The sequence below is a fragment of the Miniopterus schreibersii genome, assembly GCF_964146895.1.
Source record: "Miniopterus schreibersii genome assembly, chromosome: 20".
Classification (NCBI taxonomy): Eukaryota; Metazoa; Chordata; class Mammalia; order Chiroptera; family Miniopteridae; genus Miniopterus; species Miniopterus schreibersii.
This window is the reverse complement of record NC_138122.1, coordinates 27,538,702-27,553,158: the sequence shown is the minus strand read 5'-3', so window position 1 is coordinate 27,553,158 and position 14,457 is coordinate 27,538,702. Positions and strand designations below refer to the sequence as shown.

At 54.6% G+C, this 14,457-nt stretch overlaps 1 protein-coding gene across 2 annotated transcripts in view; it reads right to left on the bottom strand.

The window, feature by feature from the left end:
• ADGRD1 (adhesion G protein-coupled receptor D1) overlaps window positions 1–12,953 on the bottom strand; it is a 49,813-nt gene extending 36,860 nt beyond the window's left edge. Inside the window, exons 1-5 of one of the 2 annotated variants that reach the window (XM_081123241.1) lie at window positions 12,312–12,449; window positions 12,193–12,229; window positions 6,213–6,296; window positions 3,945–4,040; window positions 1,831–1,953 (exon numbers count right to left, since the gene is read on the bottom strand). In XM_081123241.1, the coding sequence (XP_080979367.1) occupies window positions 1,831–1,953; window positions 3,945–4,040; window positions 6,213–6,296; window positions 12,193–12,229; window positions 12,312–12,374 (403 nt within the window). In that variant the 5' untranslated portion in view covers window positions 12,375–12,449. Of the gene's footprint in view, window positions 1–1,830; window positions 1,954–3,944; window positions 4,041–6,212; window positions 6,297–12,192; window positions 12,230–12,311 lie in introns of both variants that reach the window. The other variant, XM_081123242.1, reaches the window with a different exon arrangement.
• Window positions 12,954–14,457: the final 1,504 nt, after the last annotated feature.

The window sequence follows — 14,457 nt, the reverse complement described above, 5'->3', positions numbered from 1 at the left end:
ATGGGTGTGTCTCTCTCACATCGATGTTTCTCTCTCGCCCCCTCCCTTCCTCTCTCTTTGAAAATCAACGGAAAGAATATCCTCAGGTGAGTATTAACAACAGCAAAATATATGGGAGGGGCCTGGGCCTTCCCTGACCTCGGAGAGGCTCAGGGGGGACGTTCTCAGGGCCACTTAGGACGGTGAACCATCCCCAAAGGTGCCCTGTGCCGTGGTCACCCTGACAGACGGGCTCTCGAGGCTGCTCAAGGGCAGCGGAGCTGTCCCGGGCCTGCTCCCCGTGAAGGCGGCATCACCCCGATGTCTCCCGCTGGCCTTGCCCGGGGGCGGCCGCTGAGCCCAGGATACACCCGACTCCCCGACCCTGGGCCTCTCCAGCCTCAGAAACAGCCGGCTTCGCAGGAAAAAGAACAGGGCACATTGCGAAATGTTTGTTATGAAACGAATTCCCGTGGGAAGCGTGGAAGTCCGTTCTTCCAAACACTTCACTGCATTTAAAAGCTCGTTTCATTCGATCCTGTCTTGGCCAAACGCCTTCCTGTCCAGGAAGGAAAATAAAACGTTCAACTTGGTGTGAGATGAAGGGAGCGAAGGCAGAGAGCGGTGCCGGCGCCCAGCTTGTCGGTGAGGTCATTGCCCCCCACTGGACAACGGCTTCTATTTAAATTTCCATTTACGCTCCCACCGAGTCTTCACAGGTTCACGACGAGCCCACGTCAGCATCTTGAGGGAATTTGCTTCGGGCACTTGGGATCGTAGATACAAAGCAACATAGATTTTTTAAAAAAATCCTCACCAAAGGGTACGTTTTTGTTGATTTTTAGAGAGAAAGGGAGAGAGGGACCTCCCGTATGCTCCCCAACCGGGGATCGAACCCACAGCTTTTTGTATCGAGTCTCCTGATGCAAAGGGGGGACGTGAACACTGAGACTGTCCGGCTGCCGCCACGGCGGCCCCTCTGCCTTCGGCGTGTTTATAAGCTCGTGAGGAAATACAGCAGGCGCGTTCGCAGGAAGGGAGGCCGCGCTTATGGGTAACACAGAAGACGGTCTTTCTGGGAGCAGCCGGCGGTTTGGGGTTGAACTGGACTCAGAAGTAGGGGGTGGGAGTTTCTCAAGATAGAATTTAGTCCAACATCAGAAATAACTTTCTAACGTCAGAGGAGTGCAAAGTCGGGGTGGTGAGCGGCCCGGCACTGGCGGCATTCAAGTGGCAGTCCATCGAACAGGTGGTGGAGAAGCGTTTAAAGGGATCTAAGCCTCAGCAAAATTAGATGTATTTGTTCAATAAATACGGATTAAGCATCCTCAATGCGGATTTCCATCCCTTTAAGTGCAGCGATGGCCAAGACCCACACAGCCCCTGCCCTCACAGAGACAGAGGCCAGGGAAAGAAGACAGGAAACGCACAGGGCGTCGGTCCCAGCATCTTGCCCACGAATTCATTGCGACGCGCGTCCAACACGGCAACCGAATGTCCACATGGCCCGCGAGCTTTCAGACGGGCCTGCCTCAAGCCCTTATGTCCCCCCTAGAAAAACACATTTTCCTTCTGCTTAGGGTAACCTGGAGGCTCGAAGCCGGCTGGATGCGGAGAACCATTTCCCAGAGGGTTTTGGGGTGCGGCCCAGACGTCCACTCTCTGTGGCTCAGGTGCTAGGGGGCAGGTGGCTTGTCTCAGGAAAGTAAAAAATCCATTCACGAGCCCGCAAGGCACAAGGACTCCACGGTCACATCTGCCGCTGCCCCCCGAGGGGGGGGGCAGGTGCCGCCTGACAATGAAACGCGGTAAAAAAACCCCAAACCGACGCGGAATGGCCGGGCCACTCACCTTCAGGGCCGCACTGGGTGGGGTTGCTGATGCAGGAGGTCGCGTACCTGCCGTAGTAGAGCAGCGTGAGGCCTTTCCCCTCCTTGAGGTAAATGCCCTTGTTCAGCTTGCCTTCCACGACGTCTGTGTGAGAAAGGCGACATCGGCTGTTAGGAGCCCCGCGGGGTCGGGAGTCTAGAGACGCCCCCACCTGTAAACACGCCGTGCCATTCGTGTTCTAATTCAGTATCTCTAATAGCACGTTACTATGAGATACTTGTATCGGTTCATATTTAGCTATTAATAACTGAATTACAAATGGCCTATAAGTTGATGTGAATAGTAAGTTATAAATTAATATCAATTAACATCTGTCTTAGTGAATATTATATCAGTCCTACACTATCATGATACTATAATGATTCTATCGGCCAACGGTTGAGTTGCCAGGGGCAATGTAATTACAGCCCTTACGTAACACATGGTGTCCCGACCTTCAACTCCATCAGCAGGCCCTTCCCACGGCAGCTTCAAGGTCAAGTCCCCGAGTAAAACGCGCCCAACAGGTGTGGACGTGAAGCGACAGCTCACCTCTCTCTTTTTTTGGAGATCGCAAGGCATGAAAACAAGACAGCCCCTAATCCCAGACATGGAAACTCGCGATTTTTTAAATTATTAAATCCATTTCCTGACTCTTGGAGGGAAACCCAGACTGAGCGCCCTGCGTCCCGGCCGAGGCACTGTGCTCCGCCATCTGTCGCCTTCTCGTATCGACGGCGTGGGATGGGGCGAGTGTGACGTCCGTGGTCTACGTGGTGCAGTGTGTCGCGAGGATTTTAAAACATGCCGTACCCGGCTATCCAGGCAGGGGCACTGACCTCTTTTCCCTTAAACTGTCAAATTTTTAAAAAGGACAACAGCCATCTGGTGGAATGAATCCAAAGGGTACCTTTTTTTTGGTCAGATCGGCAAAAAAAAATCTGTTTCTGGGTGTGCCCCAGAATTTTAGCGATCAGTGTATGTGCCAGGAGATGAAAAAGTTGAAAGTCACTGGTTTACAGAACCGATAAGCGAGGGCTGTAAAAGCCGGGAGCGATCAGGCGTTTATGGCTGACGGGGGCAAAGTCTCCTCGACACCTCGCCTGCGCTTGGCGGTGTGTCTGGAGGGACAGCCGGCGGTGCGGTAATTGCGTTAGGCCGCATGAAGCCCTCGACCAGACTGTCTGCTGGGCGACGCTGACTCTGGAGGCCAAGCGCCTCCCCGCGGAGGGGGCGAGTGGCTATACGTTGAAGAGGCCAGAGTGCGGCACCCGGGGTATCCGGCCCCACGTCCCACACCGTTCAGACCGGTCCCACGACGGCCGTGGCGCCCTTCGCCCTGAGCTGCGCGGGGGGCGGGAAAAACGTGGAACGCACGGGCTCTGGCGGTTGTTCAGTAATATAACTAGTTCGCCATGACTAGTGGGTGCGCATTTTCTAAAACAGCCTCTATCGAGTAAAAAGAATTTCCAGCTAACGGAAGAAATGCTGATGTGAATGTCTGTAAGGGATCAAATGTTTTACGAGGGATTTTAAGATCAGCGTCGACTTCCCATTAAAGTCAAAAGGGCTGGCTTTTCCTCCCCTCAAGAGTACAATCCCTTTAGAAATCCAAACAATCTCTATTTTTAGACAACCTCCCGTCTCGTGTCCGTTTTGTCCTGAAAATGAGCAGCCGGCTTGGAAGAGCCTGGTCCCTTGAAAGATCGCAGGCAGCTTCCAGGGCATTGCGGAAACCCTGGGTCTTGCCCGGCTGGTGTGGCTCAGCGGTTGAGCGTCGACCTGTGAACCAGGGGGTCCCAGCTCGATTCCCGGTCGGGGCCCATGCCTGGGCTGCGGGCTCGATCCCCAGTCGGGGGCGTGCAGGAGGCCGCCGAGCGATGATGTTTCTCTCTCATCCATGTTTTTCTCTCTCTCTCTCTCTCCAAAAAATCATTAAAAACATATTTTAAAACAACCTAACCCTCCCCGGGCTTCTCCGTCCCGGGTGTGAGTGTGTTTGCCAGCGGGAAGCAGTGGGTGCTCGCAGAACCTTTCATTTCACGGGTGCCGCGGGGCAGCAGGCGGCGCGGGCGCGGGCGCGGGCGCGGGCTCACCTACGGTCGCAGAGGAATTTGAGTAGGCAGAGTCATTGGTAGGCACAAGGGTAGCGTTATGGGGAGCGAGCACGGTGAGGTTGTGGGCTCGCCATGCTGGGTGGACAACAAAAGAGAAAAGCACAACGAGTGAGTGACACGGGACACAGAGGCACGGACACGTCTCTCAACCTCCCCCACCGCGGACCCCCTCCACCCGCCTCTCGCGGCAAGCCACGCAGCGGCCCACGCCCCCGTGGCGGGTCCCACGGCGTGATGGCCACGGAATCTGGCCACGAACCGTGGCCCCCCAGCTGGCTCCACTGCCCCCCTGGACGTTCGGTTGAGAGAGATGAAACTGAACTCGACACACAAGAACCTTAATGGGGGGTTAATGGCGGTGATGTCACAGGCACGGACGGGACAGAAACACGGCATGAGAACAAGAAGGTGGTATTACGACAAGTGCACAAACGACAGAGGACCCAGCAACAAATACCAGAGCCGCACGTCCGTGAGGCGTCCCACAGCCGCGTGGCTGTCCCGGCTCGGGCCGCGGTTTTCCCCACGCGGACGGAAACGTGCCATGAGCCACGGGCGCGATGCGGGGCTGCCGCGAGGCCTTCATCGCCGGGCCGGTTGGGGGCAAACGTCAATACAGCGAGGCCCTCACAGGAAGCGAAGGGGCGCGTGGGGCAGACACAGTTCGGTCCCAGTGCCGCTGTGTCTGGGTGATGGTGTCGCCAACAGGAGGGGGTTTTCGTAGGTAAAACTTCCCCAGACACCACAAGGGACCGACTGAACCACAACCAGATGAACCGGGGGGCGGGGAGAGAAACACGCGGTCGTGATCTGAGCTCTTGTGGGAAATGGCTCCTCTGGTTTTAGTTTCTGGGCCCTGACAACGAGCCGTCTCCACGCCTTCCGCTCGGCGGAATGACGTCCTTGCCGCGGCTTTGAAATAAAGGCCCCGGGAAGATCACGTTAGAACCACGGGGAGCTGTGTCTCTCAGCCCAGGCGAGTCGCGTGATGAACCTCCGCAGGGACGGCCGTCGTCCCCCAGCGCGGATGTGCTGCGCGGAGAAAACACGGAGCCGCGGGACTGTTCCCGCCGTGGCGGTCGCCGTCACCCTTGCCCCTCGACCGCCTCCCGCTCCGAGGACGCCAGGGGCTCGGACCTCGGCTGTAATGCTTCTCAGTTTGCAAATGCTACGGGGAACGTGTCGGACCATCAGGTGGCAATTTATGGGGCACATTAAGCGGCAGGAACAAGAATACCAGGGCTGCTGTGGAAAACGTAATAATCAGCAATGTGTGGTTGCTGGTTTTTTTTTAAATCCATTCCACAGACCAGTGTAGACACAATCTGAGCACCGCCAGGCTGGCTGCACAGTGAACCCTGGCCGGTGTGGCTCAGTGGTTAGAGCGTCGGCCTGAGCACCGAAGGGTCCCGGGTTCTATTCCGATCAAGGGCATGTACCTGGGTTGCGGGTTCGATCCCCAGCCCGCAGCCGGGGCTCCCAGGAGGCAGCCAATCGATGTGTCTCTCTCCCCCTCCCTCCCTCCCACTCTCTAAAAATCAATGGAAAAAACCTCCTCAGGTGGAATTAACAAGAGCAGCCAAGGAAGCAAAAATGAAAACGTAAGAGCATCCCAAATCGCTCAGAATGTACCCTTTTTTAAAAGTTCTGATTGGAATAGAAAAAAAGGGCTCAGGATTGTCCAGGGTTTCTCCTTCTGCCAAATGTCCAAACTGAGTCAGATGGAGCCAATTTCCGTGGAAGTGGGACCATCGGGAGCATGGGAGGTGGTGCCGATCTTTCCAAAGGGGAGGTGCCGTGATTGGGGAGCAGCTGACTGGCAGGTGGGGGCACCCTTGCCGAATGAGACTGTGACCCGTGAACATGGGAGCCTCAGCTGGCACAGCCTTTGGCCCCCGGTTTGCTTCACGTGGGCCCCTGCGGACAGGCATGGGGGTAACGCCGGTCCTGCGTCCCTGGGGAATGCACACCTGGACCCACCTACAGCTTAACGCTCAAGACAGCGGCTTCTGATTTAAGGCTGTTGGGAAAACATACACTGTAATGTCCTGAATCATCAATTCCGACCTTCCGTCGTAAAAATGCATTTATATTCTAGTCTGAAACTCTGGAATAGCAATGACTATGGGGGGGGGCACAGCGCCCTGGTTTCCACGCAGATGCTGCTCAGGTGGCCCTCCCAGTGCCCCCCCATCCCCGAGTCCCCCCCCCGCCATGGCCTCAGGCGTCCTCACCACCCGCGTCTACCTCTAGCTGTTTCCTGAAGTTCGTGGATGCCGTCGACGTGCTCCAGGGGCCAGTAATGGGAAGCAGTAAGCAGGACCTCGAACCCTGGGGCAGAAAATAAGGATGTGAGTTCCAAGTTAGGGAGGAAGGGACCAAGTGCGACGCACGGCTGGGCACCTGCGCCCTGAGCTGGGGCAGGTGGGGGCAGAAAGTCGCCCAGTGACTGTGGGACATACTAAAAAAAGTTTGAATAAATTCAATACTCTCCCTTGGTTAAAAAAAACTCCTAATGAATTAAAAATAAATCAAGCCCAGCCGGTGTGGCTCAGCGGTTGAGCATCGACGTAGGATCCAGGAGATTACGGTTCAATTCCCGGTCAGGGCACATGCCCGGGTTGCGGGCTCCATCCCCAGTAGGGGGCGTGCAGAGGGCAGCCGATCAATGACTCTCATCACTGACGTTTCTATCTCTCTCCCTGTCTCCTTTTCTCTGAAATCAATAAAGACGTATTTTATTTTATTTTATTTTATTTTATTTTATTTTATTTTATTTTATTTTATTTTATTTTATTATTTTAATTTTATTTTTAAAATATATCTTTATTGATTTCAGAGAGAGGAAAGGATAGGGAAGGAGAGAGATAGAAACATCAACGATGAGAGAGTCATTGATCGGCTAGCCCGCAACCTGGCCATGTGCCCTGACCCGGAATCGAACTCAGGTCGCCTGGATCCTAGGTCAATGCTCAACCGCTGGGCCACGCCTGGCTGGGCAAGACATATTTTAAAAAAGGGCCAATATTTCTTTAATATGATAAGTAGAGATAGATAGATAGATAGATAGATGATAGATAGATAGATAGATAGATAGATAGATAGATAGATAGATAGATAGATGATAGATAGATACTTTTTATCCAAAGAAAATGAAGCCTCCATGTTTAATGGAGCAACAGCAGCCACACGCCGGTGACTCTCGGGAAAGAGAAGGAGCCAGGGTCCATCACCTTGTTACTTAGTATTGTTGAGAAGAAACACCTGAGGCAGTCAGACGGGAGCAGGAAATACGGCTGGAGAAGGGGGAGGGCAGCTGATACAATGTAGCCTCTGCTAAGCCCGCCTCACCGCCCTCACAATAACCCAAAGGGCAACTGTATCCTCAGCCGTCTGGGGGGTAAAATGCCCCCGCGGCCCTGGACTCCGCCTAGTCGCTCACTCAGGAGCCTCTCTCCACTCGGTCCAGTCGTTCTGTTATCTCTGTTTCCTCCAACGTTCAACATTAATCATTTTTTTTTCATTTTAATCGTTTCGCAATTTCCTGCGCGGTCCCTCTGCTCTGAGCAGACACGGTTTTGTGCCGACGCGCTCCTTTCTAGAGTGTTCCTCCCACTTTGCGCCGTGTTGTTTGTTGCGTTTATTTGCTTTTCTCTAGGCTTCCTGGTGAGCTTGGTGACAGCCCCCCGAGGGGCCGCCCCGTCCGTCCCACGTGCAGCCCGGCCCCCTCCGCGGATCTCCTCGCCCCTCAGCTCTCTCTGGGATCACTTCCCAGAACTGGAACAACCATCCAGATGACTAAATACCAATCAACCGTCCTCAGTGTCTGCCAGGTCACAGGACACAAAAAAATTAATAAAGTGACCTCTGTGCTTCTTTGCGGTAATAAAATTTTTGAAAGAGCAGATAATGGGATTATTTTTTGAGCGATGTGCGCCTATTAACAAAAGCGAAAAACCATTACAAACGAGAAAAGAATTTGGTCGAGTGAGAAAACTGTTACAAACAACGAAAGAATGTGACGAGGCGGCGGACACAGATCTAACAGGGGGGCGTCCTGCACTCAATCGGCAACGCTGAGAGCCACGGAGAAGCTCTCAGGTGTAACTGCGTCCGAAAAAGAGAAAACACGGACGGAGATAAGGGCTGTACCAAGTTCCCCGGAGGAAAACAACAGCGGGCCGGCCGGGCGTAGCTCAGCGGTCAGAGCGCCGGCCTTCGCACCAAAGGGCCGCGGGCTCGGTTCCCAGTCAAGGGCCCGCACCCGGGCTGCAGGCTTGATCCCGGCCCCGGTCGGGGCACATGTGGGAGGCAGCCCATCGACACGCCTCTCTCCTTCCCTTCCACCCTCTCCAAAAGTCAACGGAAAAAACATCCTCGGGCGAAGGGTTAACAACAAAAAAATCCCCGAGTACAGAACCATAAAATTATCAACTATCCTTTAATTGATACATAAATATTGGGAAATTTGTTGTAAAAATGCCAAGAGGTTTTTTGTTTTTTTTGGTGCATGTGTGTATGTGTGAGGGAGAAAGCCAATTGTGGGGCTCACGTAGAAAAATAAATAAGCAAGTGAAGCGAGGAAAAGCTATCGAGGGGCAGGAGAGAATGGAGGTCACACCGGCCCCTAGGAAACCTGGTCATAAAACCACATAATAAATACGATTTGGCACAACACGGGGATAGACAGGTCTGTGGGAAAATACCGTCCATGTCCCCAAGCACATAGGCAAATGTCGTTCACGGTAAAGGTGGCATTTCAATTCAGAGGAGACGCATTACTCACAAGGCCTTAGAACCCATTAGCCATCCCCATGCCCCACTCTCCACTATAACAACTTCTAATGGATCGAAAGTTAAATGTAATAAAACAGAAAAGCCTCTGAGGGAAACCGGCTGTAAATCTGACCACATAAATTTTTTAAAACCTGTACAGAGCAGTAAACCGAGTTACACGGAACTGGGGGAAGACGTCGCCTGACGCGCGGGACAGAAACGGACTGGTTTCTTATCAGGAGTGTCGCATTTATGGAGAAAATTTCAACCAAAAGAACTTTGGGGGAAAGGACATAAGCAGATAGTTCAAAGAAAAAGAAATGCGACTAATTTTTAAATACATGAAAAGAGGCTGAAGCTTGCCCAGAGGTTTAAAAAGGGTGTTGAAACTACAGTGCGCTCGCCTGTCACGGACACGGACAGGCAAAAAGTCAGATGTGCTGAATTAGCACGTTCTAACCCATTTTTGGTGGGAGTTCCCGCTCGGCTAGCCTTTCTGGGGAGCAATAGGGCAATCTCCATGTCCAAATTTTAAGCACACGCTCCCTTTGACCTAGTAATCCCACTCCTAGGAATTACTTCTGGAGCAGCGATTTTCACCCGGCGAGAGCCAGGATTGTTAAAACATGCAACACCTGACTGTTTCGTCGGGGCGCCGACCTCTTTCCCCTCAGAGTGTCAAACGAATAAACAGTAACAGCCAACACAACAACAGCCGTCCGGTGTGAATGAATTAAAATACCTTTTTTTTTTTGGTCAGATCAGCAAAAATAGATAGTTTTTGGTGTGTCGCAGAATCTTAGTAACTAGTTCACGTGCCACGAGGTGAAACCGGTTGAAAGTCGCTGTTCTAGAGATAAACGCAGGGGTGTGATCCAAGCCCTGCGCACAGGGGTGTTTGTCGCAGGTTTTTTATACATTGTATCAAAATCCCGGAGCAGCCTAAATGCTTCTCGGGCTCAATAAACAGGAGGCTGCCTCGGGGGGACTGGGGTGTGGTTCAGATAAATGAGAGGCTGATACATGGGCTGGTACAATGTTCTCTGAGTTACATTGTTAAGTTACAAAAGTCAAGGTGACCCTGGCCGGCGTGGCTCAGTGGTTGCAGTGTCAGCCTGAGCGCCGGAGGGTCTTGGGTTTGATTCCTGGTCAAGGGCACGTACCTGGGTTGCAGGTTCGATCCTGGCCCCGGTCGGGGTGCGTGCGGGAGGCAGCCCATCGATGTCTCTCTCTCTCCCTCCCTCCCTCCCTCCCACTCTTTCTGAAATCAATGGGAAAATATCCTTGGGTGAAGATTAACCAAAAAATAAAAATGTAAACAAATAGATCTGTTCTCCTTTCTGCCATGCTTTTCCTTTTCTAGGCTGTTCCGTGGGATGAGGGAGAAGCAGCTCTGACTTGTTACTCAACTCATCTGGGACAGTGAGTCGGAAGAGAGAACATCTGTTGTATGAGGAACAGATGTTGTCTTCAGATCCTCATGGTCACAAAAGGAGCCCCGTGTTCCTGTCCCGTCCACTTACAAAGCCCAGGAGAACAGGGACGGTGTCCACACGGAAAGGCACGGGGGCGGCCAGCCCACGGCCTGGACCTCTCGTCTCCCACGCGCACGACCGAGTCCCCGTTCAACCCGCGCGACCCCCGGCTCTGCGGGGTCCTGTGCTGGGCGCGAGGGGAACCGGACTTGCCGTGGTGACCATCCCGCAATAGACACACACGAGAAACCACCGCCTGGTCTACCTGACGCTGCTGCAATGTCACTTGTCAGTTACAGCTCAATTTAAAACATAAAAATAAAGAGAACAGACTATTCGCACAGGAAAAAACCCACCAAGAAAATGCAGGGAATTAGAATGACTATAATGATACGCTGTGGCTTCCCCAACCTCCGATGGGCCGCGAGGTGAGCTGCGCTGCGGCCTCCGGGAGGCGGACCAGAGCCAGCTGCCCCGGGTGCCCACGGCCGGGAGGCTTCTGGAAAGCAAAACGCCTGGTTCAAGTTCCCTTTCCTCGTCACCAAAGTTATCTGTAAAGCGTATGTGCACGTGTGTGGAGGCGTGTGGACGTGTGTGGAAGCCCCTTCCTAACTGAGCAGCGGCCAGGTCTGGGGGGGCTGCCCCGTCGCCCTGTCCGAAGGTCCTGGTCGAGGACGACCTCCCCTCCCCTGTCATCGCTGTCATTTCCTCCCCCAGAGGCTGCCCTGGAGAAGGGGAGGTCTCAGGCCCACGTGTCCTCTCCCTAAAAAGACTCGGGATGACTTATCCCCCCCAGGCCACAGGAAGCCTCTTTCTCTGTGAGCTTCAAGGCCGAGGACAGGGCGGCCCGGGGACATTCTCTGTTTCCGCACCTTTCCCAGCAACGACTGAACCAGATCACACGGACAAGGGACACGTGGCCACACCTCTCCCGCAACATCGATACCTCGAGGCAGCGACAACGGTCATAATGTCCTAGCTCGGGGTTGCATCACAGCACAGAGGGGACAGAGGTCCCACCCCAGGTCTGACTCACCCACCAGGTCCCTGAGCGTCCACTCCTCACACAGGGCCCCATCTGAGGGCCTGGCTTTGACCCTGGGCAGGGCTGGGCATGTTGGCTGTGCCACAGCCTCTGGTTGGTCATTAAAGGTCAGTCCGCAGGGGTGGCAGGGTGACTGGCGAGACTAACTGGGGGAGCCCCTCAGGCCCCCCTGCAGGTCTGAGTCATAGGCCCGCCACCAAGGTCCCGGGCTGTGCTCACGGCTTCCGAGCACAGGTTTGGGGCCACTAGTGTGGGGTTCCTCTCCACCACGCTCATGCCAGCCAATGGGGGGACAGCGCCCACAACGCGAATCCCGGCCATTCACACGTGCCCGCCCCCCGCTCACACGTGCCCGCCCCCCGCTCACGTGTCTGTGCCTCTCCACCTGCACAGGTGGTCCCCAAGCTTCCAATGACAGCGTGTATGCCTCCTCCGTACCCCCCAAAAGCCTCTCCATAACGCTGTAGATGGAGGACTCGCACGGCAAAGGACAGGGGGCCTGGTGGCCGGGAGGGGGGCAGTTCCTCCTGCTGCTCCCCGATATCAGGGGGCTGCAGGCATCAAGCGCCCGAACCCAGGGCGGTGACAGAGGGGGAGACGTGCCGTGAAACTGAAGGACCGAGACTCTAAGTCATCCAGGTAGGTCTGCCTTGGACACACACACGTGAGACAGACGGACGGTGCTCCCCTGGAGAATCCTCCATTTCCTTAGTCGCAAGGTTCTGAGTGACTAAGAGCAAGAGGTTCAGGGCACAGAGGCACCTGCCCCTCCGGGGCAGCTCGGGGGCGTGGAGGTCGGGCATCAAGGACGAGCACCGTGTCCATGGCAGGGCCACCCCAGACAGTGTCACAGATAAACAACTGGACTTCGCCCAGATGCCTGCGAGACTGGACGCGCAGGGAGCGCTGAGAGAGAAGGAAACTCCCTTACCTGGGTGGGCTTGCGACCTGGAGAGGGCCCAGTGCACCTGCACACAAAACACAACAGGTGAGACCCAGAGCAGCCCGGCAGAACCGGCCCCCCCGCAACACCGGCCGCCTGGACGTTACCTGGAAATTGCAATAAAGGAGCAGCAGCCAGGAGGGCCAGCAGCCACACAGCGGCTCCCTCATGGCGTCCCCCGGGCTCCCCGTGAGCCGCGTGAGCTCCCGAGGGTGGGCGACAACGTGTCCCTTTAACTCTCACGTCCCTGGGAGAGGAACATTGTCACAGGTTCTTGAAAGACAGAGAAAAAATCCGTGTCTGTCCAGTCTCTGAAGGCAGCCGTCTGGGAGAGTCAGTGTGTGGTTCTTCCGCGGCTCCAGCCTTGAGCGTCTCCAGTGATCAATACGCCCATCGCAGAGACCCGCGCGGAGGAGCGATGCCGGAGAAGCCCGCTCCGGACGGTCCCGAGCCTGCTCCAGAGGGTCCCCGAGCCCGCCAAGCCCAGGCGGCGCCCAGCCCAGCGAGGGAGGGAGGGAGCCCGCGCTCACGGCCGCCTCAGTCCACAGCCTTCATTTGTCTCCGTCCAGGTTGGGAGCCCGACGTTTCCTCCGCTTCTCCTTCCTCGGAGTCCGGCGATCAGGAGGACTCCTTTGTAAAGGAACTTTGCCCCCGAGCCTGGCCAGGTCCTTCTGGTCTGACTCAAGCAGCCACCTCTCAGCTCCCGGCTCTCTGGGTGGAGGGAGGGAGTGATGTCAGGCCGTCTCCTCAAACTTTGTTCTGGTCTGTCCTCTATTTATATCCCGGGGCTGCACTGTCCTTCCTGGGTCCTAACTCCAGTCTGTTCAGAACAATGGGGAACCGGCAGGACGCTGGGCTCAGGAGCAGAGCAAACAGCCGTAGGGGGGCTGCCTTTCCATCCCACCCTCCAGTCACTGTGAATATTAATAAACACACCGGGCACCACACGCCGTGAACTCCATGAAGAGCTGAGTCCTGTTTGCCCAGAGAAAGACAGAAGGTGATATATGGGTGCCAAGGGAGATAAGCCCCACCCACGGGCGGCCACATAAGTGCTGGCCACCGGTCTCCCTTTAACCCCTTCGGAGGTGAGTGGAAGCTGTGAAACTGTTTACAGGGGACACTGTGCAGCTGCAGCAGACCCCAGATCCCTTTCCCAACATCCGGGACGGTGCTCCTAACGCGGTGACAGTCAGACCCCCGGCCAGCCTGCGTCTCAGTTTACTCAAGACGAACGCGTATCCGATCCAGTTCAAATACATGGACACACACTCACATTCAGTTATAGTCACAGCTCTAATCTGCCCTGTGATGTGACTCACACCCGCCTCTCTGTGCTGACTTGCTGTGTGCTCTTAGGTAAGTTACTGACCCTCTCTGTTTTGAACTGTGTCTGTGACATGGGGTCCTCTGCACAGGGCTGTGATGACGATAGAGGTGATACATTTGAATGACATGATACATTTGAATGAGATGATACATTTGAACACTTTGATACATATAAGGCTATCAGAGCCGGCCTGGAAAAAATGTAGCACTCCATAAATGCCAGCTATTTTTGCGCAAAGCAAACATACCACTCAATTAATGTTAGCTCTGATGATGATTACAAAGAAGATAACACCTGTTAAATGTTTGGGAACATGGTCTCCTTGGGCCTGACTTTAAATGGAATTGAGTCCTGCACTCAAGGAGCCTCCTAAAGAGGATACGAGCGACTTCCCGTCTCCACGGGGGAGGAGAGAGGCTGAGGTCCGAATGCAGCTGTTTCACTAGGGCCTGCAGCCCCGACCGGACCGGTGAGCCCAGACCCCGAGCCACCCGGTGTCACTGCCCAGGTACCGCACCATCTCCGGGAACTGTTATCTCAGCCACTTGAAAAACCGTCAACTCCAATTACCCTGCGCTGTGCACACCCAACCTTTATCCTGTTGCCAGGAGGGACCTACCTTGGGGGGAAAATCTAATTTACAGCCGTTATCTTTGGGTTTCATCAGCTTTCCGGCCACCCGCTGCCTCCAGGAAGAAAGTGAGCCTTAAGCTCACAGAGGGGCCTCAGAGACTGATTTTTCTCAGTTCAGGTCTTAACGAAAGAGGAATTAAACTATCTGTTCAATATGTGGACCTTGCCCCTTTCCAACACAGAAGCCAATGGGTTCCTCTTTTAATATTAAAGTTATTAACAGACACGGCCAGTAATAAAAACTGATCTAAGCAAACCAAGCAGAGCCTGCCCTCCGGGTGCCCTCAGGC